We start from the raw sequence: 25,483 nt of genomic DNA on the forward strand, positions 1-25,483 counted from the left end.
CCCCATTCCAGCTCTGCAGCTTTGTCTTTCCTCTCCCCTTTCTCAAGGTGCTCCTTTCTACACGGCACGCCAACCATGTTTATAGACATGCTCTCGCAGCCGGACTTCGACTCCTATGACCTGTCAAGTCTCCGGGGAGGTAAGTCTCAGACTCAGATGGAAAACCCCCAAGAAACTGGATGTTACTGGTTCCCTGCTGAGAGGCTGTATGAAGCTTTGCGAGCAAATGTCTCTTCTGGAGGGAGGAAGGCACAAGCCTTGTGTTCCACTGTTCATTTGATGCTGTATTTCTGTATTTCCTTTCCCTGGGGTTTCCTTCAGGCATTATGTATTTTTAGGACTCTCCTTTCATCTTAAGGCAGTCTAGGAAGGACCTTTCTGTTCCATCTGCAAGGGAAGGTCCCAGGAATAGCCTGGTTTTGCTCAGCTCTGGTCTCAGCAGCCACCACCGTGTGGCAGCAGATGCTTTGTGTGCTTTTGGCTGGTGCAGCCCCTGGAGCAGAGCTCTGCTGTGACTTCTCTCACCTAAAGTTTCCTGCCTGCTTTTGAAGTCATTCACCTAAACACTGGAGAGGGTGTGATACCGTGGGCTGGAGCTGCCTCTCTGGTCACGGAGAGCCTCGGGAACAGCTGAGCTAGAACAGGGAGACCACTGGCCCTTTACAGGCAATCACAGCATGGAGAGAAGATGGTGCTGGAGCATCAAGAAACGTCTAATCAGATCACCTAATCACTTCTGTTATGTGAAAAATGATCCTGTCTCATCTTGTTCCCCAGAAAAACCTATATATTACCTCTTACTCTTTTGCTCTGTCACCCTAGGATGGAACAGGTGAAAATGTCATCTGCCCTCTCCCAAAAGGGCTGCTCTGTGCAAGACAGGAGGAAAGATTTTTGATTTATGGTGGTAATGATCGATGGGAGTGTTTGTCCTGCTAAAAATCTGTGCCTCTTTCTGCTCTGATTCTTTCCTTTTTGGGAACTGCAGCTTGGACTAGGTTTATGCGATAGTTTATTTTCCTAACGAGTGAATTTTGCCAACCCTTAATTCATTCAGACAAATTGGCCTTGCTGCAGCCTTTGCTTCTAGAATAACCAGGACCTGTATCCATAAAAATAGAAAGTATTTTGACAGGAACCAGTATATCCCAAAGGTCTTGCCAGCATTTAAATCTGGGAGTGCAGAACCTTCTGAGGGGATCGCCCCTGGGAACAAATAGCTGGTTTCCAAGAGGCTCATCTTTTCCTCTTTCTTCCAGGAGTCATTGCAGGTTCTCCTGTTCCTCCTGAGCTCATGAAGATGGTTATCACCAGGATGCACATGCCGGAGCTCGTGGTAAGTTGTGGTGGCTGTGAGCAGAGCTACAAGTGGTGGTTGTTATGGGGAGACCCTGAATCTGGGCATCTCTGCACCCCAGTGGTACCCAGCAGTGCTGGAGCTGCTGGGATCAGGTGTGATGGCACCGGGGGTGCTGGGCCAGGCTGGGGAGTGGAGGTGTAGAGGGGCTGGGAGGAAGGAGGAGGATTCCCCCTGGTTGCTGCGGGGGGTGTCGGGGGAGGAAGCTTTGTAAGAAGAGAGGACACTACTGCATTCAGTGTCATAAACTGAGCTTCTGCTGGTGCATTTCAAAGCTTTTATAAACCCTTCTGTTGTACAAGCTGCAAGGATGAATGATTATGGAAGAGGCGTTGCTGGTTTGTATCAGTGTGGGCGGGTGCACGTGTTCATCTTGCTGTGGAGCTGTCAGGCTTCTTTCACCCTCCTGGGCTGCATGCAGATACAAAACCTTGTAGCGTGCTACGCGTTTGAGTCTGGACGTGGGAATGGTGCCATCCACACGTGCAGTGCCAGGCATTGCGCCGCCAGAAGGGCAGCACGTGCGGGACCACGTGTGCTGCTGCTCCATTGCATGTCCCCGTGGCCTTGGCCTGTGCAAGAGCATCAGCATGGTCCTGCATGTGGGAGGGGGACGGGGGTCGGTGGCATTCCGGATGACATGTTTTGTGGGCAGGTCGTGCCATCTGCACGTGTGTGTGTGCCTGCGAGTGAATGGCTGAGCTGGAAAAGGACACTTTTGTTCTACTTCAAAGGGAATAACTTGGGTGCCACGCTGCTCGCCTGTCCTGAGGGAGCAGGCTGCTGTGATGGATCAACCCGCGGGGCTGGGAGGCAGGTTAGGTGTGTTATTGCTGGCAAACCCAGACCGCACCAGGGTTTTACAGGGATGACTGTGTGCCTTGCTGCAGACCAGGAGAGTCTAAAGCATCTGTCCGCGAGCTGTTTCAGAGGCAGCCAGGTTTTTTTCCTGCATATGATGCTCTTAATGCCAAGCTGAAAACAGTGGACACAGCCCTGGTGCCGTTGCCTGGACTTTGTCAGGTGCCAGCTACCTATTTTTATAATAGGCTTGTGTTTGGCCTCACAAAATACCTTCAGACATTACTGCAAGTGCTCAGGACTCATCAGGTATCACATGTTCCTGTTTTGTAGAGAGAGAAATAATAAAACCCTCCCAAGCAGTTGCTCTGCCCATAGGATAAAGAGGATTAAGTCTATATTTGTATCACTGGTCTCGTGTCACTTCTGATCCGCTGGCCCTCAGACAGACACAGGGAGACTTGTTGAATTCATCTTTGCAGCAAGAGCTTTATACAGAAGATGTACATAAGAAAATATACAATTTGATTTCTATAAAGGAGACAGAGGAGTTTTCATCCTCTTAAAGGTCATTTACACTCAGTTACAGAGGAATAAATATACATATATTTATATAACTCTTTAGGATTAAAAAACACAGTTAAGTTGCAACTGTGGTATTGTAATAGCCGTGGCAATAAACCACAGTCATCCTGGTGTCCTGCTGGATCCTCTGGAGTATGGGCAGGGAGGAGAGGAGGGGTGCCCCAGCCGGGCTGCGTGGTGCACGCCGCCTCCTCTGGGATGTACGAGCATCTTGGCAGACCCCACAGAGTGGGAGGGAATCCAGTCTTCAGACAGCTCCAGTTTTGGAGGTTCCCAGTACTGCTTCGCTTCCAGGATTTCTGGCTGACCTAGAGAGATTGCTGCCTTTGGCATCAAAGAGCAGCGCTGTCTCGGGACCACCGGTTCTTGGTCATTGCTCCACCGATCCCCTTCAGCCCTGACCTGCAGGGATCCCCTCCATGGGAAGGCAGAGGAGTCTCTTTGCATCGGTTGAAACCAATTTTCCTGATCAAGCAGCTGGGGGAGGGATACTCCTACCTTCCCACTTGCTTCCACTCCACTGGAAGGGGAGAGACAGTGACCGGTTGATCGGGGACGTGGGTTATGTTGCCTCTAGGAAAGATGACTGTGTTTTACCGGCAGGATCTAGGTTAGCTTGTCTTAGTATGGTCATGCATAGTTTAGTTTTTAAAAATGCCTCTTTTAAAATATATAGATGTTGGGAAAGATTGAAAAGGTGGATTCCATCCTGCGATCAGCAGAGAAGCGAGGATTCGGAGGAGGCTGGAGGTGGTGGGATCTATCAGAAATGTTTCCTGACAGGTAGGAGAAGCATAAGGAAGGACTCAGAAGTCAGTAGTTTTCTGATGGTTGAAGTGACCAGTCACCAGGACAGGCCATACCGGAGCCTGCTAGGGGGGAAAAAAAAAAAGAGAGAAGGCTACATGTTTCAGGGGATTTTTCAAGCAGATCAATAAACCATGAGCATTTGTCTGTTTTTACAGTGAGTGAACGCAGCCCACACTTGAAAGTGAGGAGTTAGGAGTTAAGGAGCTCCCACAGGAGAGATGGGTTAGTCCTGTCTCTGCCCTCTTCTGCCAACCCACTGTGTGACTCCTGAGCATCATACCCAAAGCGTTGATGGTCACTGAGCACTTCCTTCGTAAAGGAAGAAACCCAAGAGCACAATTTTCAAAAGTAGGGAGTTATTTTGGTGCCCTGGTTCTGAAAGTCCAGGGCAGGCAGACTTTTCGAAACTGCCAAGCAACTTTTCATTTGAAACATGGCCAGTGACCCAAATCATTAGTGTTCCCCAAAATACAGACCCCCATAGCTGACATCTTAGAAAGCTGCCTGGCTCTCAAGGGGTGAACAGTGAAGTCAGAGGTACTTTATACTCCTTAAAGTCACACTGCCCACACTGGAATGGGTTGGCGTGCCTGCATTTTGGCACTGACACCTGAAGATACCGAGCTTTGTCTTCTGCAAGACAGGAATAAATAGTTTTATATTTCATTAATGCTTGTAAACCTGTTTGAAAGCGCTGGATGGAAGGTGCTATAGAAAACCCAGCTGTTATTGTCATGGTTTTCTTATTCTCATCATAGAGGAGTGAACTGGAATGGAGTTCACGCAGGGAGAGAAGGAGGTTAGGAAGGGCCAGACCTGTAAATAAAATACATTTAAGTATTGTGGTTTAGAAAGCTGAAGTTTTTCCATCCTTAGAGCGGAACTTTACCCGCCCTATATGGAACGACTGGTATTTCCATCTCTAATCCATAAAACCTCTGGCACTGCAAGAGAAATAACCACTTTAGGAAGGCGCAGAGCAGCTGGCACCATCCCTGACATTTTGGACACAAATTTACTTTCTCCATCCTGTTTAGGCATATCCTTAGTGAACTGAGGACCAAACGGCCATAGCTGGGCTTTGGGTTTCTGCCTTGTCCTTTCTGTTATGAAAGGGCACAGTGACAACCCTTGTTCATACGATGCAGTGCAGGGTCCATGGCACTTAACAAATGAGCAAAGGTCCCTTTCCCAAGACCTTACAAGCTTGCAGGCTCATCCAAAGTCCTTTGGAATCTGTACAAGCTCCAAACCTGTTCCTGAGATAAGGAAAAGTAAAATGCTTGGGATTGAGCAGTGACAGTTGTGGCTTTTTTTGCTGATCTGTGTGCTGAATGTAAGGCTCTTGGTAGTTCCCAGGTGTGGAAGGTGGTTGTGTGGCAGGTTTTCACAGGTGGTGTTTGGATTGGTAGATGTCAGCAAGCTCACTGCTCAAGGGAAAGTCAGCCCTGTCTCTGAATCACCTCCTGGCCCAGAACACTTTATTCAAAGAGAATTTTCTGTCTCAAACCTCCCTCTTCTGGGACACTTATTCGAAGGCATCAGCCCTTGTTTGTAAATACCTGAGTGTCTTGGATGGGAATTGTAGTTGCTGAAAGGCAGGTGCTGGGCCAAGAGCTGTTCCTTATGGAAGACATCTATTTCCATATGGACTGGGCAGCCTGGAGCCCGATTTCCCAGCAATGTCCTGCCCTGCATTTCAAACCAGGCCCAGAGGACCTTTACTAGGGCAAGAGGCTGAGCATCTCTAATCGGTTAGATAAATAAAGCACGTGTGATCCCAGCTCAGGGTAAGAGTGGGCTAAGTCCACCCTTGTTTGGACATTTAATTACATGTTTCACCTTTACTTGCTGCCCCAGACCTGTCTGTAGCCTGATGTTTATTTTACAGGGTTGACTCCATCCCTGATGCTCTGGGAGCCAATGGAGCCCAGTATGGCCGGGGGATGGAGCAGCTCTGAGCGGAGGCATCACTGGGTGAATGGATGAGCTGTCTTGAGCCAAACCCTAGTGTCACCAAAGCCAGCGATATAAGTCCCCGCACCTTTGGTGGCATCAGGGTTTGTTGTAGGTCTGGCTAAAAGTGAACCATCTTACATGTTTAATGGCGGCTTCCCTTCTTGGACCTCTTGGTGGGGAGCTTGCAGGTGCGGAGGGCCGGGGTGTCTCTGATGGACTGCCCCCGGTACTGCACGGGCGTAGAGCAGGTGTCCTCGGTGCGGGTGCGATTGCCCTTCAGCCACCTGGGATACGGGGAGGAAGAAGATGGGGAGCTTACGAGAGGCACAAAGCACCGTGGAAATCACCCACACCACGAGCGGAAGGGGCAGGCTGCGGGGAGAGCTGCTGAGCATGCATGCAGCCTTCCACAGCCGCCTGGCGGAGCAGGGGGGATCCCCAAGGAGACCCCAGGGGATGCGGGATGGGAAAGGGCCCGTGGTGCCGTACTTGCGCAGATGTGCTAGCTGGCAGTTGCAGTGCCAGGCATTTCGGGAGAGCGTCAGCGTCTCCAGTTTGTCGAAGGGGAAGTTGCGGGGCAGCTGGGTGAGCCGGTTGTTCTCCAGGTGAGCGGTCTTCAGGGCGGTCACACCAGCGAACGCGTTGTCTGCAAACTGAAGCACAAAGGTTGCTGGTGAGGGATGCTGAGTTAGGGGAGGGGACTTCGAACCCGAGTGCCGCTGTTCCTGCGTGCCTCTGTTCAAGACTTTTAGTGGCATAAGCATGGGAAGAGCAAGAGAAGGGGCTGTGAGGGGGGTACTGGCTCACTGGAAGCTCTGGGCACCTAAGAGGTGCATCAAGCTGGTGGGCTCAGGGGTCCTGGAATCTCCTGCCTGAAGAGAGCTACATCCCAGATCCATGTGGGGTTGCCTTTGCAGCCACATCCCAAAATAAAGTGAAGCCTGGAAGGCCGCTTTATTTTTTGAGCCATACTTCTCTGTTCTAAATGAAGATGTTTTCTGGGTGTATTCCTTTCCAAAGCTGGAAATCCTCCCAGGGCCTGTTGCCTTGCCTGTCCTGGAATGGCTGAAGGAGGGAGTGTTTGTGGCGTCTGAAGGGGCTGTAGGCTTTGGCAGTGCCTGGGGGCTCCAAGTGGAAAGTTACACTTGGCATCTGAGCAGTACAGAAATAGAGGCAGGTTTCCAGCACCTCGGCCTCCTCTGTTTTTTCTCATTTCCAACGGGTTGTTTGCAAGGGATGCTGCAAGATTTGTCTTTTCTCAATTAACAGACAGGCTTTCAGGGAAAGCCTCCTTTAAAAAAGCTGCCAAAGGAGGGGAGAGAGGCTGTAGACCTGGCTCTGCAGCTTCTGCTCTCCTCCCTGGGGCCTCACCCCTGGCTTTTTTCAGCCCATGGTTACTTGGGTTGGAAAGTTTCTTCTTGAAAGCAAACCCCTCAATACAAACTTCCTTGGCGGTGGTGAACTGGGGAGCGATTCGTTGACAAAGCACAAAGCTCCTCTTGGCTATGACTAACCAGTTCTCCCCCTTCTCAAAGCCGTGGGTGGCTTTGAGAGCCTCTCAAAGCTCTCTCAAGGGTGGAGAGGAGACTTTCTAGGTCTAACCCCCCACCCCACCCCCACCCCCCCAGTCAAGGACCTGTGCTTCCATTTTGGACCAGAAGCTTGCACTTTGGACGGGACCATCAGGGTCTGTTCAAGCTCTCTAAGCTGAAAAGCTTGACAGAGCAAACACGCTATTTTAAGCTGTGAACTTTTGTCATCTTCCAAATTAAGCAATGTTGGAGAGGATTAGAGCTTAGCAAAGACTCCCAGCGTCCTGTAGCTGTTGGACAGCCAGCGGTGCTGGCCTCTGCGGTCCAAAACTGAGCTGACCTTGGTAGGTTTTGCTGTGCTGATAGCAGCACTGCTGGAGAGGTGCTGGCATGCCGTGCAGTGGGGCGGTAGCCTGGCCATCTTCTGGCTTGGACAGTGCTGTACTGTCTCAGCTGCTCATTCCTCTCCCAGCCCCATGAGAAGACTTTGCATCTGCTGGTAACAGCTGCTGCGCTGCCTGCCAGAGCGTGCATTTCTAAAGAAATGGGTGGTTTTCCCTTTGTTTAGATGGAGGATTGCTGCTGGAATTTATTTTGCTATGTAGACAGAGAGGGGGATACGTAAAGCTTCCAGGATCTGCATTCCTGGTTTCATGTGGATGTACGTGGCTGGGTCCTGCCCTGCGTGCGGGTCTGTGGTGCTGGTGGGGAAGGAGAGCTCGGTGCTGGAGCTGCAGGGCAGCCTGAGGGCTCTCCTGGTTCTCCTTGAGTGCAATACAGGCTGGGATAGCTTCATGTGGAAGGCTTTTGCACTTGCTCAGCTTGAAAATCTTACAGCCGCTCAGGGAACAGCTAAGGACAGTGGTTTTGTGAAGGAGAAAGCACCGCAGTCAAGATGCCAGTGGCATTTAAAGTATTTGCTAGTGATTTCCTAGGTCAGGAGGCCTCCGTGATTAGATGTCTTCTAGCAGTGCAAAGTTCACGAGTGGGCTGTTTGGATAGGAGGCCTTTGAGAATTTGAAGAGAAAACTCTGCGCTTGAGTGGGAGCATTGTTTTCATGAAAAAGAACACAAACCCTCAAGCTGCAGAAGACCCCCCTGTGGCTGATCCCCCTAAACTGCTGTCGTCTTGGGCTGTTGGGGAGGAAAGGAGGTGTCTGGCTGCAGAAGAGCCTTTAAAGTTCCTGTCCACAGGTGGGCACTGAAAAGTAGAAAGCCTTTTTTGCTGGCTAGAATTGTTAACCCTTACTCTGTGGCAAATCCAAGGATGCCTAATTCGCTGGAACACCCTGGCATCATAGGTTAGTCATTCCTCCAGCGTGTGACTTCAGACTCTGATGTCTCTGCAGCTGGTACAACATTTGAGCTGTAATTTTTAACTTGCATGTGATGGAAGCGCCTTAAAACTGAGCCTGCAAAAGTGCTGTGGCAGCATGTCTAAAGTCTTGCCTGGAGAGGTCACAAGATTGTGTTCAGGTGTTGGGTTTGCTTACTCCCATGCTGGAGAGTCTGGTCTGAGAGCGGACAAGGGCTTAAATGCTGTCTGAGTGGCTACTGAGCTGGTTTAGGTAGTGTTCTACACCTGAGCAAGATGTAATTCCAGTTTTTGAGCATTTTGGGATGCTGTATCCCCTTGAAAACTCTGGTATGCTCTATTCCTGGTAGCTTCCAAATGATCTGCTCATCCCTGTGAGGCCCTCTGAGCTGCTCTCTGTTGCTAAGAAATTCTTGTTTTCATCACATCTCCCTGCATGTAGTGGATGTTGCTTTGCCGTGAAGTCCTAGCCTGCCTTACCTGGATGCCCTTTGTCCTTGGGCTTCCTGGCAGAGCATCATCTCAGGGGGAACTGTTCTGCTCCACCTGCAGCACCCTCCCTTTCCAGCCCATGGGGTGCGCCTGGGACATCAGGCTGCCACAGGTGCTGCTGCTCTTGCCCTGTGCTTGTTCCTGTTGCTTGCGCTGCCTGGCATTTCAGAGGTCCTATTGCAAGTGATTGGCTGAGTGTGATGCTCCTGCCTATGGATCATGCTTTCTCACAGAAAAAGGAGGAGGTTGTTTTGCTGTGTGGGATACCTGAACGTCCCTCCTCCTCTCCAGTGGGAACAGGGCCCCTTTTGAGAGAGCATCAATAAACAAACCTTTCTTTATAACGTGTAAAGTTGGGAAGCGCAGCGAGGGGTGAAGGTCCGTATGCCTACCTGCCTGCAAGGCATGAGTAAGAAACTCTGCTATTTGTGGCCCCTCCCAAGAAGTCTCCCCCTCCCAGCCCCCAGCAGGTACCCAGGTACGAGGGAAGCAGAGCAGTTCAGCTCTGCGAGGTGATGGTGCCCTTTTGTCCCTCGAGTATGAGGCAGACACTCGCCTCCCATCCCATGCCTTGTGTCTGGGATGATGGAAGGTTGCTAATTGTCCTGGAGCATCCCAAATACCTTTCTCAATGTCTGCTGTCACCTCCAGCTTGGGAGGGAATGATCTGCCTTTCCAGGGAGTTTGATCTGCTCCAGATAATTTGGTGTTGCATAAAGTAACAGAAGGGTGGAGTACTCTCATCCCTGGCTTGAGTCGTTGTCAGCTGGCCAGTGCCTCGCTATCTCCGGAGGCTGCAGACCTACATCTCCCCTCTCCTCTGCAAGGGAGGGACAGCAAACCGTGGGCTTTGTAAAGGAGAAGAAAACCAAGCCCCGTCTTTCTTATCCAGAGCAAATGGAAAGGGAAAGGACTCACCTTCTTCAGTTTCATGTTGTCCAGGTTGAGTGTCTGCAGGTATCGCCCGAAGGACTGGAAGGCATTGTCAGGGATGACCTCAATTGGGTTATGAGAGAGCTTCAGTTCCTCCAGCACTCTCAGCTTACTCATTGCGCTCACAGGATAGCTGCTCAGCTGGTTCTTGTCCAGGTGGAGGACAGCAAGGTTTTCTACATCCTCCAGGGCCCCGGGGAGGAGGTTGGTGAGGGAGTTGTCGGAGAGGAAGAGCCAGCGCAGGTCTTTAGCCCCGTTGAAGACCCCTGGTTTCAGCTCCCGGATTTTATTGCTGCCTAAGTGCAGGATGAAGAGGTTGACAAGAGGGGAGAAGAGCCCTTTGGGTAGGTCTGGGATCTTGTTCTGATCCAGGTACAGGTAGGTGAGCTCAGAGAGGTCATCGAAGGCTCCTGGCTTTATGACACTGATCTGGTTGTCAGTGAGATAGAGGTAGACCAGGCTTTTGAGCCCTCGGAAGGCTCCAGTTGAGATCTCCTTGATCCGTGAGCTCTGGAGGTGCAGGGACACCAGCTTTTTCAGGTCACGGAAGCCATTGGTGGGCAGGACGGGGAAGTTGTTCTTCTGCAGGTTGAGAAGCCGTGTTTGCTCAGGCACCTTGGGGATCTTCTTCAACCCAGCATTGTCACAGATGACATGTTGCAGGTCGCCGCCGTGGCAGTGGCAGCTCGGGGGACATGCCTGCACGATGGAGGCAAGACATGCCAGTAGGCTGAGGACACTGAGGAAGAAGCCTGACCGATTCATGGTCAGATCTGGAATTAGTGTGGTGGGAAGAGAAGCAGGAGGAGGAGGAGGAGGAGGGAGATGGGTGGGAGAGAGAGAGAGTAACTGGGTTTGCAGCATGCTGAACACAGCCCTATTTATAATGTTATTAAAAAGCAAAATCCCTTCCCACAAACCACAGGCAGCAGCCAGTTGGAAGCAACTGGCTTTGGGAACTTACTGTGAGCTTAACCCCTTGGCACCAGGCAGCGGAGTGTCCGCGGTCCTGCCTGGCTTCGCTGCTGCAGCGGCTGTGCAGAGGTAGTTTTCCTCTCTGCAACAGGGAGGCAAATGGTCAGGAAGAACAAACGCTGAGCTGCTCTGTGGGGGACCTCTCTGGTCCCTGCTGAGCCGAGAGGGGCCCTGATTCATCAGTGGTGGTGGGGGGAAACAACCTGGTTTGGTCGAATGGCATGGCAGGGAGCTCCGCTGTGCTCCGCAGCCACCTCGTGCCGAAGGTCTCGGCAGGCTCCTGGGCTGTGTGTATCCTCAGCTGGTCTGGGGAGAATCTTGTCCTGCTATCACAGAGGAAGGTTTGGGGGGGGCGGGTGTCTTGCTGATTTCAAAAGAGTTTGCCTAAGCAGGGATGGGAGAAGGTGGGAGCGATACGGGGTCATGCCAAAGGCCAACAGTGCTGCACTCGCTCTTGTGATGCAAAATTTTATTTGAAGACTTCCAGATCTAGACTGCACCTAGGAGTTGGCCAAGAAAGGGAGAGCAAAGACCATCTTAATTCCTGCTGCATCTTCCTCTGTGGGCAGTCAAGTGTGGCACATCCATGGTCATGCTCAGGAGACCTGTGTGAGGGGCTTTTTTTTCCCAGCACATGGCACTGTGGAGCAATGGCTGTTGCCTTCCGACAAGGGATGGGGCAGTGGCGGAGCCTGTGGGGAAGTGATGGGGCATGGGCTGGTGGGTATGAAGTGCCGGACAGCGATGCCCTGCTGCGTGCCTGGCTCAGATGAAGTGGATAGGAATGCCTGTGCTCCTGAGATGAAGCTGTGGATGGGGAAAGGTGTGGATAAAGGGATGGTGAGGTATCAGAGCAAGGAAATCGCTGCTGAGCTGGGACTAGGGTCTTCCCTGGCTCCTCTCTTGGGGTAGCGGTGGCAGAGATGAATTAATGCAGGGGATGTTCCTTGCTCTCCCAATAGACAAGGTTAAAGCAAAGCGGTTAAAAGCCCCAGCGCATGCTTCTATGAGTGTGGAGGGAGAGATCCAGGGGTTGTGGGGTGGAGTTTGGAGTTGGAACATTTTGAACTGATTTCCAGCCAGTTCCTGGCTGCAGCGAACAGCTGAGAGCCCAGCACATAACTGTGAGCTTGTTGAGCTTTCTGCTCCTGAGGCTGGCTGCAGAGCCCCAGCGGAGCTTTTGCAGAGGCGAGACAGGCTCAAGAAAGGGAGGAAATCCAAGGGCTGACTTAGGACACAGACTGGCTTATTCACCGAGATTTCTGGGTTTTTCCATTGTTGCAATGAGGAATTAGCCAGCGCCGCTGAGCATGCTCCAGCAGGCGTTATGCAAACCGCCTGGCAGCCCGCGCCCTGGCCAGCAGCTGTCACTCTGAATGGGGTTTTCATTGCATGACTAACCTGGGGGACAAAAGGGGCTTCTGGGGTGTGAACGTAGGTTCTGGTGAGCCTGGTGGGGCAGATGGGGTTGGCCGAACAGTGATGTAATGTGGGACCTGATTGCAAACTGGGCCATGTCAGCCTTCCAATGTTTGTCAGCCTAGAGGTGCAACGCCCTGCTGTCGAGCAGCTGGGGCCTTGCCAATTGCCTCAGCATGAAGGGTTTCTCCTGCCTCATCTCCAGAGAGATGCTCTCACCGTAGGAGCTCCAGGCTTCTGCTGGAGGGACCTCCTGCAGCACTCATTACTGTCATTACTGTAGGATTTAATGATCAAAACAATGGTATTTTTGCTTTTGCCTGATACAGTAGGCACCACCATGGTCATGCACATGCTTTGATCTCTAGAGGAGCTCTTTGGGTGTCTCGGTGAGGACCTTTGAGACAGCAAAAAAGGAGGAAGATGGAAGAACCCTCCGTGTTTTCCTCCTCCAGTTTGATCAGGACTGAGTGACCCTTAAGTGTGTGCTGCTTGTAAAGCTCAGATGGGGAGTTGGGTGAATGACTGGAAAAGTAAAAAAAGCATCATCTTGTATCTGTGGATTGATTTTTATTTATTTTTCTTAGAGAAGATTCAACCACTTCAGTCTTATTTGTAATCATTTGATGAACAATTCCTACAGTTATGTACCAGTTATAATGTGCAAGAGCAACTGATGGGTGAGACTGAAAATCCAGCCTGTTTCTGCTGGCCACTGAAGCCAGGCAGCGTATCTGTGCTCCATCCCCGAGCACAGCTGGTGCCTGATTCTTGGTTTTCCCACCTCTTTGCAAAAAATACCGGCTAACAGCGAACCCCTTCTGCAAAGATTTCTGCCAGTGTGGGTCAGATCGGAGCACAAAGTTGGTGAGGGCCTTGCAAACTCCATCCATAAATACATCCCACCCACGTGTATTTCTGGAACAAGACCCTTTTCAGAGGTTAAATTGCCCAGACCTCAAACCATCTTCTTTTCTTTCTTCCTTTGAGGATAAATTTCCCTTTCTTCCACCCTTTATGGCTTTGCTGGCTCAGACTGCGGATGCTGGGGAACAGGGACACTCTCTCCCTGCAGGGGGATGTGTGTGCCATGGCTGTGGCCATAGGTCCCGTAGCTTCCTTGTGAAGGTGCCATGATGTCACTGCCACGATGCTGGTGCAAGGTGGGAAGCTGTCCCTACCCCGTGGGCTCCCTGCCAGCCCAGTGCCTGCAGCAGAGGTTAGGTGGATGCTGGGTTATTTTTGGTCCCTGGTGGGGTGACAGCAGGGCAGTGCTACTGGGGGAAAGGTGTCTGCTTCTCGGCTCCATTTCTCCAGGCACAAATGTTGAATAAAAGGAAGTTCTTTCCCCTAATGTTTTTTGATTTCTATGCCTCGGTGAGCACATTCCTGTGGTGGGAGCTGGCTGGCATCTGCCGCAGCTGGCACCTTGCCTCTGGGCTCCCGGCTGTTTGTGTTTTGAGCTGCTCGCTGGCGGGGTCTGGTCTTCCCACACCGGGTTTTGCAGCCCTCGACCAGCCAGCAAACGTCCAGCAATCCTCAAAAGCTCTCCTGGGTCCCGCTCGTGGGTGGCTTGCAGGCTGGCGGTGACAATGGCAGCAGTGTCGGTGTTCCCTCTGCTGCGGTGGGATACCGCAGGGACCTGGGTCCCATCCAGCCCCCTACCTTGCAGGTCCCCAGGGACCAGTGTTGCTAGGACTTCACAGAAGAGGCAGGATTATCCTGCCATCCTCTCTTTCTTAATTGATTAACAGTTCTGGAAACATTCCTGGTGCCTGGTAATTTGCAGATGCTGGACTCCCCTCCCCCCCTTCTTGGAGGCGCTGTGGGGTGAGCAAATAAATACAGTTTTTGAAACAGTATAAATATAGATCTGGGGTGTTTCTTTGGTGCTGCAGGTCAGACCTGCTTTGATACAACATTGGAGATGGCCTTTTCCATGCTTAATCTTTATTTTTGTCAGTATTAACCATTCTGGCATATCAAGACAGCTCCATATCAAAATATTCCGTTGCCCACTTAAGTCAGATTCTGTAGCTTTTAAGGGGCTCCAGATATGGTTTTGTGTGTCAGTGCACACCAGCAGTCGCCTTCTTGAAGCGGCAGCAGTGTACCTGGCCTTGGGGTGCAGGACTCCTTTTTTTTGGTTGGGGGTTTGGCAGCTGGGGGGTACCCCAGGGGGTGTACATGCTGCCCTGGTGTGCAGCCCACACAGCACCAGCCCTTGTGAAGCTGAGCCCCTGCCTGGCCCTGGGTTCTGGGGAGGGAGCAGGATGGGAGAAGGTGCAAGCTGTGCAGGGTTCCGGGGGGCTGTCCCAGGCACGGAGCACCCTCCAGGGTGGTGTATGAGAAGCCTGGGTGGATGGGTGATGGGGAGCCCCAAAAGGTCTCCTTGGTCCCCCCTCTCTTCCAGGCAGTACCTGAAAAATCCCTGGCTTTTGGTGATATGCAAGTATCCCATCAGAAACAGCAGCACCTGGGGCTCTGAGTTCAGACCTGAGCTACTGCTTCTATTTGAGGTGCTCAAAGGGTACCCTTCACTGTGGTGGGAGGCTTGGGCTGCTTGATGAGCTCGAGCTGGAGGAGATGGTGGTGGGTGCACCTCCTTCGTTCTGATGGTTTTCTTCCACTGTAGCATGGCCTCCGCCCATTGATATCTTGCCATTTTGGCTCCCTGTTGATGTCCACCCACCCTTCCCTTCTGCCTGATCCCAGCAGCTGCTGCCTGATGTTCTTGGCCCCTCCTGTGAAGCTCACCCAGCCTTTACTGCCTCCCCAGCCCTGCCATGTCCACCCTATAAGACACCGGGCATCCCCCTGCTGCCTGCCCAGGGCTGCTGGCCGCTCTGCAGCTCCTGTGGGCTCTGGAGAAGTGTGGAGCTTTCTTTTCTTGTGGGACACGACTGATCCATGCAAGGCTTCTGACTTTCCCAAATGCTCACCGCCGTGAGTCTCCTGTTCTCACCATGGAAAATCGGCTCCGCATGGTGACAACTTATAGCAGCCGTTCAATACTGAAAGAGGTTTACAAGAAATCTAGGGACAGGTTTTTTAATAGGGCCTGTAGCGATAAGACAAGGGGGGATGGCTTTAAACTGAAAGAGGGGAGATTTAGATTAGATATTGGGAAGAAATCCTTCCCCGTGAGGGTGCTGAGGCGCTGGCACGGGCTGCCCGGAGCAGCTGTGGGTGCCCCATCCCTGGCAGGGCTCAAGGCCAGGCTGGACGGGGCTGGGGGCACCCTGGGCTGGTGGGAGGGGGCCCTGCCCGTGGTGGGGGGTGCAAGGTCCCTTCCAACCCAAAGTGTTCTATCACTCTGTGAACTTCCCTGCTTGTCCTTGGCCAAAGTGAGACCTCCCCATCCCACCTCATTTTTGAGGAGGACCTGACAAGTAGATGGTTTCAGTAGCTGCAGAAGCTATGGGAATGTGCTGTGAGAACATCTAAAATGCAGCATGGAAGCAGCACAATCCTGGATTTCCAGCTGTGTCTTCAGTGGGAGCTGAGCTCTCCAAATCCGTTGGGTTGGAATTTTGCTGAGTTTCCTTCTCCAGCAGCTTTGAGCATTCAGGTACCTCCAAACCAGTGGTTTTCTACCTTTGCAAGACATTTTGCCTCTGCACATTTCCTCTCACTCTTCCTTTTAATTCCACTTTTCCTAAGTGCATTGGCACCCAGTGCCAGGAAGGATGGAGTTAATTACATAGCGAAGACCTTTTATCAAGCTGTGGATAAACCAGTAAGTAACTGCACATGCCTTCACTGGTTGCCACTGAGCAGTGCTTCTGAAATGCTGGCAGGACTGGGGAAATACTTGCAAGCCTCAAGACTTCTGCTCAGCCCAGGAAGAAGAGAGGTAGCTTTAACTCCAGACCACGAGGACAGCTTGTCCTGACTGTACAATAACAGGAGGTTAATTTTCGGTGGCAGTCTCCTGGCGAGCTGGGTTGCCATTTTTGCAGTGGTCTCCTCCGGAGGCAAAGCCATTGCGTGCTCCAACACAGACAGTGCTTTGGGCACCTGATATTTTTGGGAACTTTCTAAGCCCCATCCAAACTGGGACTGCCTGGCACCTCTCCGGGTGGGGAGAAATGCCAGCAGGGTGGCCACCCTTGGAGGTTTGTCCTACAAGACCTGCTTGTTTGTGTCCCGTCGTTTTTGACACAAAGATGGTACTGTTGCTGGGATGGGAAATGTAATCTCAGTGTGACATAGGCTGGACGTGATCAGAGGTTGTTTTTTGCAGCAGCAGAGTTGACCTGAAGGTTCAGGAATATTCCAATACAATTTGGGATAGCGGGACATCCCCAAAGCAAGGAGATGCGTGTCCCCCAAGCACAGCAAAACTCGGGTGATCTGGATAGTGAGCAGCTCAGGGAGGGAAGATTTTTGCTCAGTTGAGAACGATTTGGAGCTGGCTGTGAAGAGGATGGCTGGGGTTGACTTTTGGTGGAGATATCTGAGACAGACAACACGCTCAGCATGGATTTAGGGATAATTAGATCCATCCGGCATGTTACACTGCGAGGGGTTCAAAGGGCCCCTTAGAGGTCCCTTAGCACATCCCTTGGATTGCCAGTCTGCTTTCTGTTGTTCGTTACACCCTCTTTGAAGTCTGAAAATCCCTATTATTTCATGGTCAATTTGCTGCTTTTTTCTGAGGCCAATATTGTCTTCAGCAAAGCTCCATTTCTGTAGGTTTTCGTTTGGTGGTTCCAGCCCTGCCATCATCCTCCAGCGTGGCATAACCAGAGGGTGGTGACGAGGGGCGTGAAGATCCTCCCTGAGCATCGTCCAGGTCCAAGGGGGTTCCCTCCAAGGACCTCACGCCCTCCTTCTGCTCCAGTCCCACCCAGTATAGCCCCGTTGGGGTTACTGGTGGTAGTGAAATCAGCTTTTTCATCTCAGCCTTTCAGCAGCAGTGGAACATGGAGGGCAGTGGGTGTTTTTATTGCTGTTGAATGCTGGGGAGAACCGAGGAGCAGAGAGCTGATGTGAGCCGTTCCAAGTTATGCAGTAAATAACAAGCATGGCTGGGAAAAACCCAGGGTCTTCAGAGTCCCTGTTCTCCCCGCCAGATCGGTCCGCCTCCCAAATGTTTACTAAAGAGACTGGAGTCTGATTGTTTTTATTTTATGTTTAATTTTTAGACGCTTCCTTCTTCAGGCTGTTTTGCCTGTTCCGCAGTGGCCAGTGTTTAAACAGCTCTAGCAGGAAATGTTTTTGAAATATGCTGTGAAAAACACAGTTCTGCTAAGATGTTCTTTTTATTCCCGGTTTAGACAGAGGCTTAGGATTCACAAAGAATGAATCTCTTGTCAGTAGGAGTAAGTTAAGCAGCGGTTTGTTTTGGAGCTGTCCTTGTCATTGCTGAAGGCAGGACAGATCTGTGTGCTGGGTGTTGGGGGGGGTCATATGTGGTCCTCGCAGTAAAAAAACAGGCTTTACAGTTAATTATATTCTGTGCTCTCATAGCAATTCTCAAAGCCAAGGGTCCGAGCTGGACTCCTTGCCTCTGAAAATCTTTGCTTTGACACTAGATACAGCTCCAGTGGAAATTATGGAGCTGATGCAGAAATTATTGGGTGAGGTTTTCTGGACTGAATTATACCAGATGACAAGGCTAGAAGATGCTAAGTGTCCCTTTGGGTCTTGAAAGCTATGAATCTTAGTGGATATCTCCAAGCTTAAATTGGTGTATGGGGTTTTGTGGAAGCAGTTTCATCTCCTGCTGACGACGGAGCCATTGGAGGATGCTCCACATGTCAAACGAAGGTCAGGAAGGGCAGCAGCACTGGTGTGAGGGCTTGCTTCAGCCCCTGCCTCACTCCTGGGAATGCAGCTGGGGAAAACACTATTCCAGAAAAGAAAGACTACCTTGGAAAGGTCAGGAGCGACACCCTGGTGTCTGGCGGCAGAGTGCGGTGCCACTGCAGGCAGGCTGGCAGGGGAAGGCGGCCATCGGGCAGCGTGCTGGATGCTGGAGGTTCAGACCCACGTTGCTCTCTTGGGCCGGGTCGGGAAGCCCATCACTGGGAGTGTGAGGGTGTTTATGGGGACAAGCCACAGGCCAAAGCACAGCCGGCCGGTGCCTGGGGTAGGTGGCACACTGCCAGGCATCTGGAGGAGCCTGGTGAACCGCAGCACCCGCAGCATCGTCCTGCCAGGGAGCTGCCTGCTGCTGTGTCCAATTAAACTGCTGGAGCGACCCGGAGAGGCAGAAAGGGTTGACTCAGGGCTTGGCTGGGATCCTGGGACCAACACTGCAATTCATCCAGCAGAGTAAAATAAAAAAACAAAGGCGCTGGGATTTTTAATAAGTGTTTAAGATCTTGGATTTGTGTCTTGTCAGTCATTTGATCCAGCCACAGGACTCCTATTAGTGGGTGGGAGAGAAATCCTGTCTGAGCATTAGACGCTGTAGGTTTCCACCCCGGCTGGGAAGCTATCATTGCGTCTGGTAGGAAAAGCCTATTTACAGTCGCTCCCTGTGGGCTGCCAGGCTCCTAGCAGAGCAGTTTGCACCAGATGGTCCTTGCAGCATCCTGAGGACAGTCTCCTGCACATTCCCAGCTAAGAGTAAGCTCCTGCAAATCTCCAGCTCGGATTCACCCTGACCCTGGTGCAGTCAAACAAGAGCATCGGCCGTTACAACAGACTGTGCCCAACATGAGGTTCTTCAGCAGCCCTGAGCGGCAGAAAGCACCAAGCACTCCCACCAGTGCTATGCAGAGCTCATTCAGGATATCTGCATGCTTGCTCAGGATGCCTCATCGTGGTCCTTTGCAAAGCCTCCTGTTAACTCTGGACTCAGTGCCTGGAGTTTGGCGAGCACCGTGCAGAAGCCCTGACCGTGCAGACCTGCCCTTGCAGCCAGTAGTGGAGCTTGGGCATTTGCTCTAAAGACATGATCCAGATCTGGGTGCCAAGGCTGTAGGAAGGCAGTCGGGCCCTGTTGCAGTTTGGAGGGTCAGAGCTGCTCATGTGTCAGTCTGAAGATGCGGAGGAGAAAGGACCAAATGCTTCCCACATTGGCCCTTTCCCAGCTGTGCTCTCCCAGCAAAGCAGCCACCACCAATGCATTAGTGGGAGGGAGAGAAACCCTGATGACACACGACATGCTGAGTGGGTTAGAGAGACCAGAGCGGTGCTCCAGCATGTCCCACCACTGAAATGCAGCTCCCAAGGGCTGGAGGAGAAGCAATCCCAGCAATGGTGCCGTTGGTGCGGCTCAGAGCTGCCCAGACCACCTCCTGCCCAGCTCCTGCTGTCTCAGCAGGCCACTGAGTTGGGCATAAAGAGCTGGAATTTTCCTCCGAGGAGAACTGACCTTCAGCTGAGGTGACTCAGAGCCTGCCGTTGGGATTAGCGCTGAGGGAGGTTTAGCAGCAAGAAGCTTTTGTCCTGCTGTGAGGCTTTGGGTTTGTAAGTGCAGCTGTGCCGAGCATTTGCAGCCTCGTGATCCCTTTGTGAGGGTTACAGGAGCTGATGTCTGCACAAAAGGGTCTGGAGCAAGCAGCCGTGCCGCGGGACACGCCATCTCCCGCAGGAGCCCACTGCTGGCTCCAAGGTTTTTCCGAAGCAATGTCCAATGTGGCCTGAGCTGTAGAAGGTGCAAGGTGAATCAGTACCGGGACCAGATGGCTGCAAGGGCACCAAGGCAAAATCGGTGTCTGGCAGAGATGGTAGGGAGTCAACAGGACAGGGCTTGGACAGACATAGGTTAAAAAAGAGGAGGGCGAACCCTGGGGTCCTCCAAGAAAAGTAGCTGGGGTGTCAAAACTACATGCCACCTGAAGTGTCGGGGGGGTAGGGGTCAGGAGCACGGCGATGGAGCTGAGGAAAGCTGTGGCAAGCAGGAGGGTGCAGTGCTGCTTTAGCTCCTGTCTCTCCAGGACTCTGGCAGGAGTGTCTGGAGAGCCCCGTACACAGGCCAGGAGAGCAGTGCTTGCCTGTGACCTGAGTGACTCGTGTGAGCATCCTCCTCCCAGCCCACTCTCCCCTGTGGTCATCAGTAGCTTCATCTTTCCTGTGCCTGGAGCTGTGTGGTTCCCTTTCCCCCTGAGGCACATTTCTCCTCTTGTGTTTGCAGGTTGCCTACGGGACCACAGAAAACAGCCCCGTCACCTTCATGGGATTCCCCAATGATAGCATCACCAGAAGAACTCAGACGGTGGGGTGCATCCTTCCCCACACAGAGGTGACCATGACCCTCCCCACCTGCTCCACGTCAGACCTCAGTCCATCCTCCCTGCCTGACGCTGGCGTTGGGGCGTGCTGTCACGCTTGGCTCAGCCATCCCCTGCTAAGCCCTTTTTCTCTTTCATTGCAGGCAAAAATTGAGGATCCAGAAACAGGGCAGTGTGTGCCTCTGAACACTGCCGGGGAGATTCAGATCCGTGGCTACTGCGTCATGCTGGGCTACTGGGATGACCCTGACAAGACCAATGAGGTGGTCACTGCTGAGGGGTGGTACAAGACAGGGTGAGTCGGGCAACAGCCCTGCTCCTCCCGGCTATGCTGCGGAGTGATGCTGGGTGGGGATGGCTGTGTGCAGGAGAGCCTTGGCTGTCGTTTCCAAAGTAGGGAAAACTGACCCAAGTTAGCCCCCTGATTTGCCCGTGACACTTCAGAACAGCTCTTAGCACAGAGCCCTCGGTGCCAAGTGCCCCTGGAGGTGGGGAGAGTCACTTGGCTACCGGTGTGATGGAGGGGCTGTGGGGGTACCCCGCAGGGGCAGGAATTGCCCCCCCCCCGAGCCCTGGTGTTTGTGTGGATGCTGCCCATGGCGTTGTCTGGCTGTAGCCAGAGCTCGGACCAGGCTGGGTGGGAGCATCAGCCGTCCCACCAGCCAGCTGGGATGGGACTAGGAGTGTGGTGTCATTGCAGGGACCTCGGGAGCCTGGATGAGCATGGTTACTGCAATGTTATAGGCCGTTGCAAGGACATGATTATTCGGGGAGGAGAGAACATCTACCCAGCAGAACTTGAGCAGTTTCTCCACACCCATCCCAAGGTTGAGGAGATCCAGGTGAGCAAGCGGGAGGTGGGGTGGGTGAGCAGCGATGCTTCCTGTGATGGGAAGCCTGGACACAAAGCTGCTGGCACTGCTGCTTGGGACCCGGTTGTCTTCCCCTGTTTTCAGCATCAACTTTTGTGTAATGTTATTTGGTAAGCAGGAGGGAGAGGCTGAAGGGGCAGGCAGAGCTCCTGCCATGGGGTGCATGGGTTCGGGCAGTCCCCTCATGCACCAGCTTCACGTCTGCGAAGTGGTGACTGTCATTCTTCAGTTTTTAAACTGCCTGTCCACTTCCATAGCTCCCTCTGAAATTCTGACCTGGAAAGCAGTCTGGAAGGACAGCTTTTACCGATAATTAATTACTAAACTCCTAAATCCAAAAAGACTCCTTCAACGAGTCCCTGGAGATGAGAAGTGAGACTTAGTTTCACCCCTTCACAAGACAGCGATGATTTGCAGCACTGAGCAGCTGCTCCCAATCTGCTGGGATTGTTCTCCTCCAGGTTTTGTGCCAGACAAGTTTCCCCATAAATAAACCAGTTATTTAGTCAGTGTTGTGCCTGTGCCAGGCTAGCATCTCTCCTTGGAACAGTCCCAGTGCAGATGGGTTGCAAACCAGCCTTGTTTATGTAGTTTCTAGGGCTTTATGTCACTGCTCTGGACTCAAAAGGATCGACGTGTCTCTAGGATTTTGAGATCCTGGTTCAAGGCGGGGAATGACAGTAGGACTCTTGTGAAATAGCATGAGCAAACTTTACAGACAGATCAGGCTTGGGAAGCCCATCCCCTGGTGTCATAGGCAGTGGTCCGCTAAGATCTGTGATTATAAGGGTTTCAAATAATTCCATAATTTGACTCCATCCCTCTCCTGCCATTCCATCTGGAGATCCCAAAGCACAAAGGTCTCTCTGTTGGTCGTGAACCCTGTTGCCCCATTTTGGGGGGAAGCAGAGGCACGCAGGAAGATGACAGGTCCATGCTGCACCCATGACGAGCTGCTGCCTGGCTGGTCTGACTCAGCCTTGGCTCCAGTGACTTTGCAAAACCAAAGGAAGGTGCTGACGTCTGGGCATACAGCCTGCTCTGCCACCTTTCCTCTGGCAAACAGTTAGGAAGTCCTTCCAGGAGGGCTTGATGCCATGTAGAAAACACCGGTGGGATGGGCAAGCAACAAAAACTGCCTTACACAACCCCAGCATCCCATGATAACGGTCAGGGCTCACGCTGTGCACCAGCGCATGTACCCAGCGGGAGGAGAGGGATGTCCCCAGGGTTCACGCTGTCCATCTGTCCCAACCAGGTGGTTGGTGTGAAGGATTCGCGGATGGGAGAAGAGATCTGTGCCTGCATCCGAGTGAAGGCTGGGCAGGACTGCACCGAGGAAGAGATTAAAGCTTTCTGCAAAGGGAAGGTGGGTCTCCCAGTCCTCAGTTCCCTGCCAGACCAGTACACCCAGCATCTGCTGGGGACTGGCAGGTGAAAGCCCGTGGATTTAGAGCAACTGGGGATCCCGGCTTGGGTGATACCAGCTGGGCTGGCTCTGCTGTTGCTGGCAGGTTGCATAGCAGTTGGTTTTCTCTTCCCAGATCTCCCATTTCAAGATCCCGCGGTACGTTGTGTTTGTGGGTCAGTACCCGCTCACCGTCTCAGGCAAGGTAAGAGGGGGGCTGGGGCAGGACAGGAGCCCTGGTCCTCTGTCCCATCTCCTGTCTGAGTCTCTCTTCCACCTCCTCGCTGCACTTTATTCCAGATTCAGAAATACAGGTTGAGGGAGCAGATGGAGAAGCATCTTCAGCTCTGAGCTCAGGAAGGCAGAAGAAAAAAATGAGGAAATCGGCCCCACTCCAGCCAGCTTTGCTCTGCCTTTCACCTGTGCCTTGGGCCATGCCGCGGGGACCTTCTCACCCTGACGTCAGGCTGATGGCACTTTTTGTTAATAAAACAGAGCGCCTTTTTTCCCAGTTGGGTTTGTTTCTTTGCCAACAGAAATACTGTGGTGCGAGGAAGGGATGCTTATTTCTAGAATTCTGTCTGGTTACTGGAAGACCTTAGGAAGGTTTTAAAATATTGCATGTCTTTGAGCAATTTGACTGCAGACATTTTAGAGGACTTGGACAGATGATGGTAGGTATTTTACTGATATTTTTAAGTCATAACAGGCTAGCCTGTCTTCCCAACATAGGTGAACACCTTCTCTGATTGGATGTTGCTGATGAACTTGAGGCAAGGGGCAGGGGCTTTAGAGAGACTTTTTCTGGGAAGGAGCTCCCTAAAGCCGGCTGGAAAAGCTCACCCTGTTCCCACACCTCCCCTCAGCCTTCTGACCCCCAAAGAAACTTCTCCAAGGTGGACTTGGCATTGTTTATTTTGTTGTTTTGGACAAGACAGACAGTAAGGATTTTGCAGAAATACCAAAGTTCCTGTCCCGTCAGCAGTGTGAAGCAGAGCATGGCCGGGACAGTATTTTACGGGAGTTATTTGGTACCTCCCAACCATGAAACACTACTCCGAGAAGTGGAAGAGCAGAGCTCCTCTTCCTTGCCGGCAGAAGTGTCCCACCCCAGCTGGGAAGCGGATAAGGTTGCTGCCGACTCTCGCCAACCTGCCGGCTGTCTCCCTCCTGCTTCCTTCCCGAGCAGGACGGGTGGCTGGGCTCCCACCTCGCCGCGGGGGCTTCCTCTGGTGGGTGGGGGAAATGGTGTAATGGAGAAAGGGGAAGCGTCAGCGAGGTCTGGATCCTGGATCTCCCAGCTGGACTGTGGTCTCTACCCATGGAAGCAGACAAGGTGGACAACAAGCCCACTGTTCGTGCCTGCTTTCTGAAAGAAAAAACCCGTACGGGATGGTTCGTGTCAGACTCGGTCTGTACGGTGTCTCCAGCGAGTTCCCCCACCATTCCCAAATGGCTTGGGGGCTGGTGTCAGCATGTTTCACTCCATCTCTGCCCACCCTGGAGTAGGATCTCTGCCCACCCTGGAGCAGGGTCTCCTCCCTGCCCTTCTTTTAGGACCCTTGTAACCCTTCCTTCCCAGAGGAGGAGCTGTTACCTGCAGTGCATCAGCTGCAGCCCATGACCTGGGGGATGCAGTGGACCTCTAGGTCTGATGTCCAGGGAAGGATTTTTACCCGCCTTCGCTTCCCCCAGCAGTAACCCCGGTGCAGGGCAGACCTGCAGCGAGGGGAGCTTCTCCCATTCCTCTCTGACAGCTCCCCCCTTTGCACAACCCCCGTGCTGCCCAGAAGCTGCCCAGAAGCACCCCATGTACTCACCATCGTTGAGGTTTCACTGGTGAGGAATGAAGGTGAAGTGAGCCCTGGCTTGCATGGGTGGCCACACTGCTGAGGAACACAGCCAGCGCTGGTCACGGGTGGCACATGGCCCCTGCCACCCCCTCCCTGCTCCCCAAAACCCAGCTCCTGTCCCAGCAGCAATGCCACACCATCAGAGCCTGGGAGACTCTCCCTGCCACCCCATCCCCTTCCCGGGGAGCATCCAGCCCTTGCCGGCCAGGTCACCTCTGGGGGTGTCCCATGGCCATCCCACCCCCCCGGGATGATGCAGCCCTGGCTGTAAATACTCACAGGAGGGGAAGGGCTGACCCTCATGGCTGGCAGCAAGGGTCTGAGGCTGTCGGCAGGCGCCAGGGCTTCTGTCCTTTGCTGGACCTGGGTCCTGCTCTTATCAACGCTGGGTGCCAGCTCGGGAACTCCCGGCGGCCGGGGGCTCTTCCTGGGAGCCTTACGTCAGGGGTGGGTTACGTCAGGAGTGGGTTACACCGAACTACCCACTCCTGGCCTGGAAACAGGAATCTGCAGCCATGGCCTTTGTCATAGGCATTTCCAACTTCTCCGTGGCTATTAATAGAGCAAATTAAGGAAAAAATAACTCCTGGGAGCATCCGCACTGGGTTTGCACAATCCTGTGTGAAGTTACACCACAGCTTCCTCCGCGGAAACACTGAGCAGCTCCCACAAGGAAACCCCCTTGGCCCTGCGAGGCTGCAGGGGCACCGCTGTGGGGACAGGGGCTCTGGGGACAGGGGCTGCGGGGACAGGGACTCTGGGGACAGGGGCTGTGGGGGCACATGTGTGGGGACAGGGGCTGCGGGGGCACATCTGTGGGGACAGGGGCTGCGGGGACAGGGGCTCTGGGGACAGGGGCTGTGGGGGCACATGTGTGGGGACAGGGGCTCTGGGGACAGGGGCTGCGGGGACAGGGGCTCTGGGGACAGGGGCTGTGGGGGCACATGTGTGGGGACAGGGGCTGCAGGGGCACGTCTGTGGGG

The 25,483-nt window shown here is 52.8% G+C and overlaps 2 protein-coding genes and 1 long non-coding RNA gene across 3 annotated transcripts in view; 1 reads left to right on the forward strand and 2 right to left on the reverse strand.

Moving 5' to 3' along the window:
* Positions 1 to 23,158, forward strand: part of ACSF2 (acyl-CoA synthetase family member 2) — a 37,566-nt gene extending 14,408 nt beyond the window's left edge. Inside the window, exons 9-16 of the mRNA XM_080378295.1 lie at positions 48 to 139; positions 1,260 to 1,336; positions 20,271 to 20,378; positions 20,511 to 20,662; positions 21,068 to 21,209; positions 22,498 to 22,608; positions 22,784 to 22,852; positions 22,948 to 23,158. Coding sequence (XP_080234421.1) covers positions 48 to 139; positions 1,260 to 1,336; positions 20,271 to 20,378; positions 20,511 to 20,662; positions 21,068 to 21,209; positions 22,498 to 22,608; positions 22,784 to 22,852; positions 22,948 to 22,998 — 802 coding nt within the window. The 3' untranslated portion in view covers positions 22,999 to 23,158. The remainder of the gene's footprint in view (positions 1 to 47; positions 140 to 1,259; positions 1,337 to 20,270; positions 20,379 to 20,510; positions 20,663 to 21,067; positions 21,210 to 22,497; positions 22,609 to 22,783; positions 22,853 to 22,947) is intronic.
* CHAD (chondroadherin) lies at positions 1,345 to 19,625 on the reverse strand. The gene is made up of 5 exons (XM_080378332.1): positions 10,749 to 19,625; positions 9,770 to 10,557; positions 6,002 to 6,165; positions 5,651 to 5,796; positions 1,345 to 3,612 (listed from the first exon to the last, which is right to left on the reverse strand). Exons 2-4 carry the CDS (start codon positions 10,547 to 10,549, stop codon positions 5,655 to 5,657), a joined length of 1,086 nt encoding a protein of 361 aa, XP_080234458.1. The 5' UTR covers positions 10,550 to 10,557; positions 10,749 to 19,625; the 3' UTR covers positions 1,345 to 3,612; positions 5,651 to 5,654.
* A 386-nt stretch (positions 23,159 to 23,544) lies between the features above and the next one.
* LOC308060084 lies at positions 23,545 to 25,304 on the reverse strand. Its single transcript, XR_013926597.1, has 3 exons — positions 24,780 to 25,304; positions 24,468 to 24,536; positions 23,545 to 24,016 (listed from the first exon to the last, which is right to left on the reverse strand). It is a non-coding gene; the product is annotated as an uncharacterized lncRNA (long non-coding RNA).
* Positions 25,305 to 25,483: the final 179 nt, after the last annotated feature.

Source organism: Falco punctatus, assembly GCF_963210335.1.
Source record: "Falco punctatus genome assembly, chromosome: 1".
Lineage (NCBI taxonomy): Eukaryota > Metazoa > Chordata > Aves > Falconiformes > Falconidae > Falco > Falco punctatus.

Excerpts from the sequence above, each read along its gene's own strand:
- CHAD (XM_080378332.1), bottom strand. The coding sequence starts at position 10,549 with ATGAATCGGTCAGGCTTCTTCCTCAGTGTCCTCAGCCTACTGGCATGT. Across the intron at positions 6,166-9,769 it reads ACAACATGAAACTGAAGAAG|TTTGCAGACAACGCGTTCGC; the intron begins GTGAGTCCTTTC and ends TTTGTGCTTCAG. Across the intron at positions 5,797-6,001 it reads CAGCTAGCACATCTGCGCAA|GTGGCTGAAGGGCAATCGCA; the intron begins GTACGGCACCAC and ends CCCGTATCCCAG.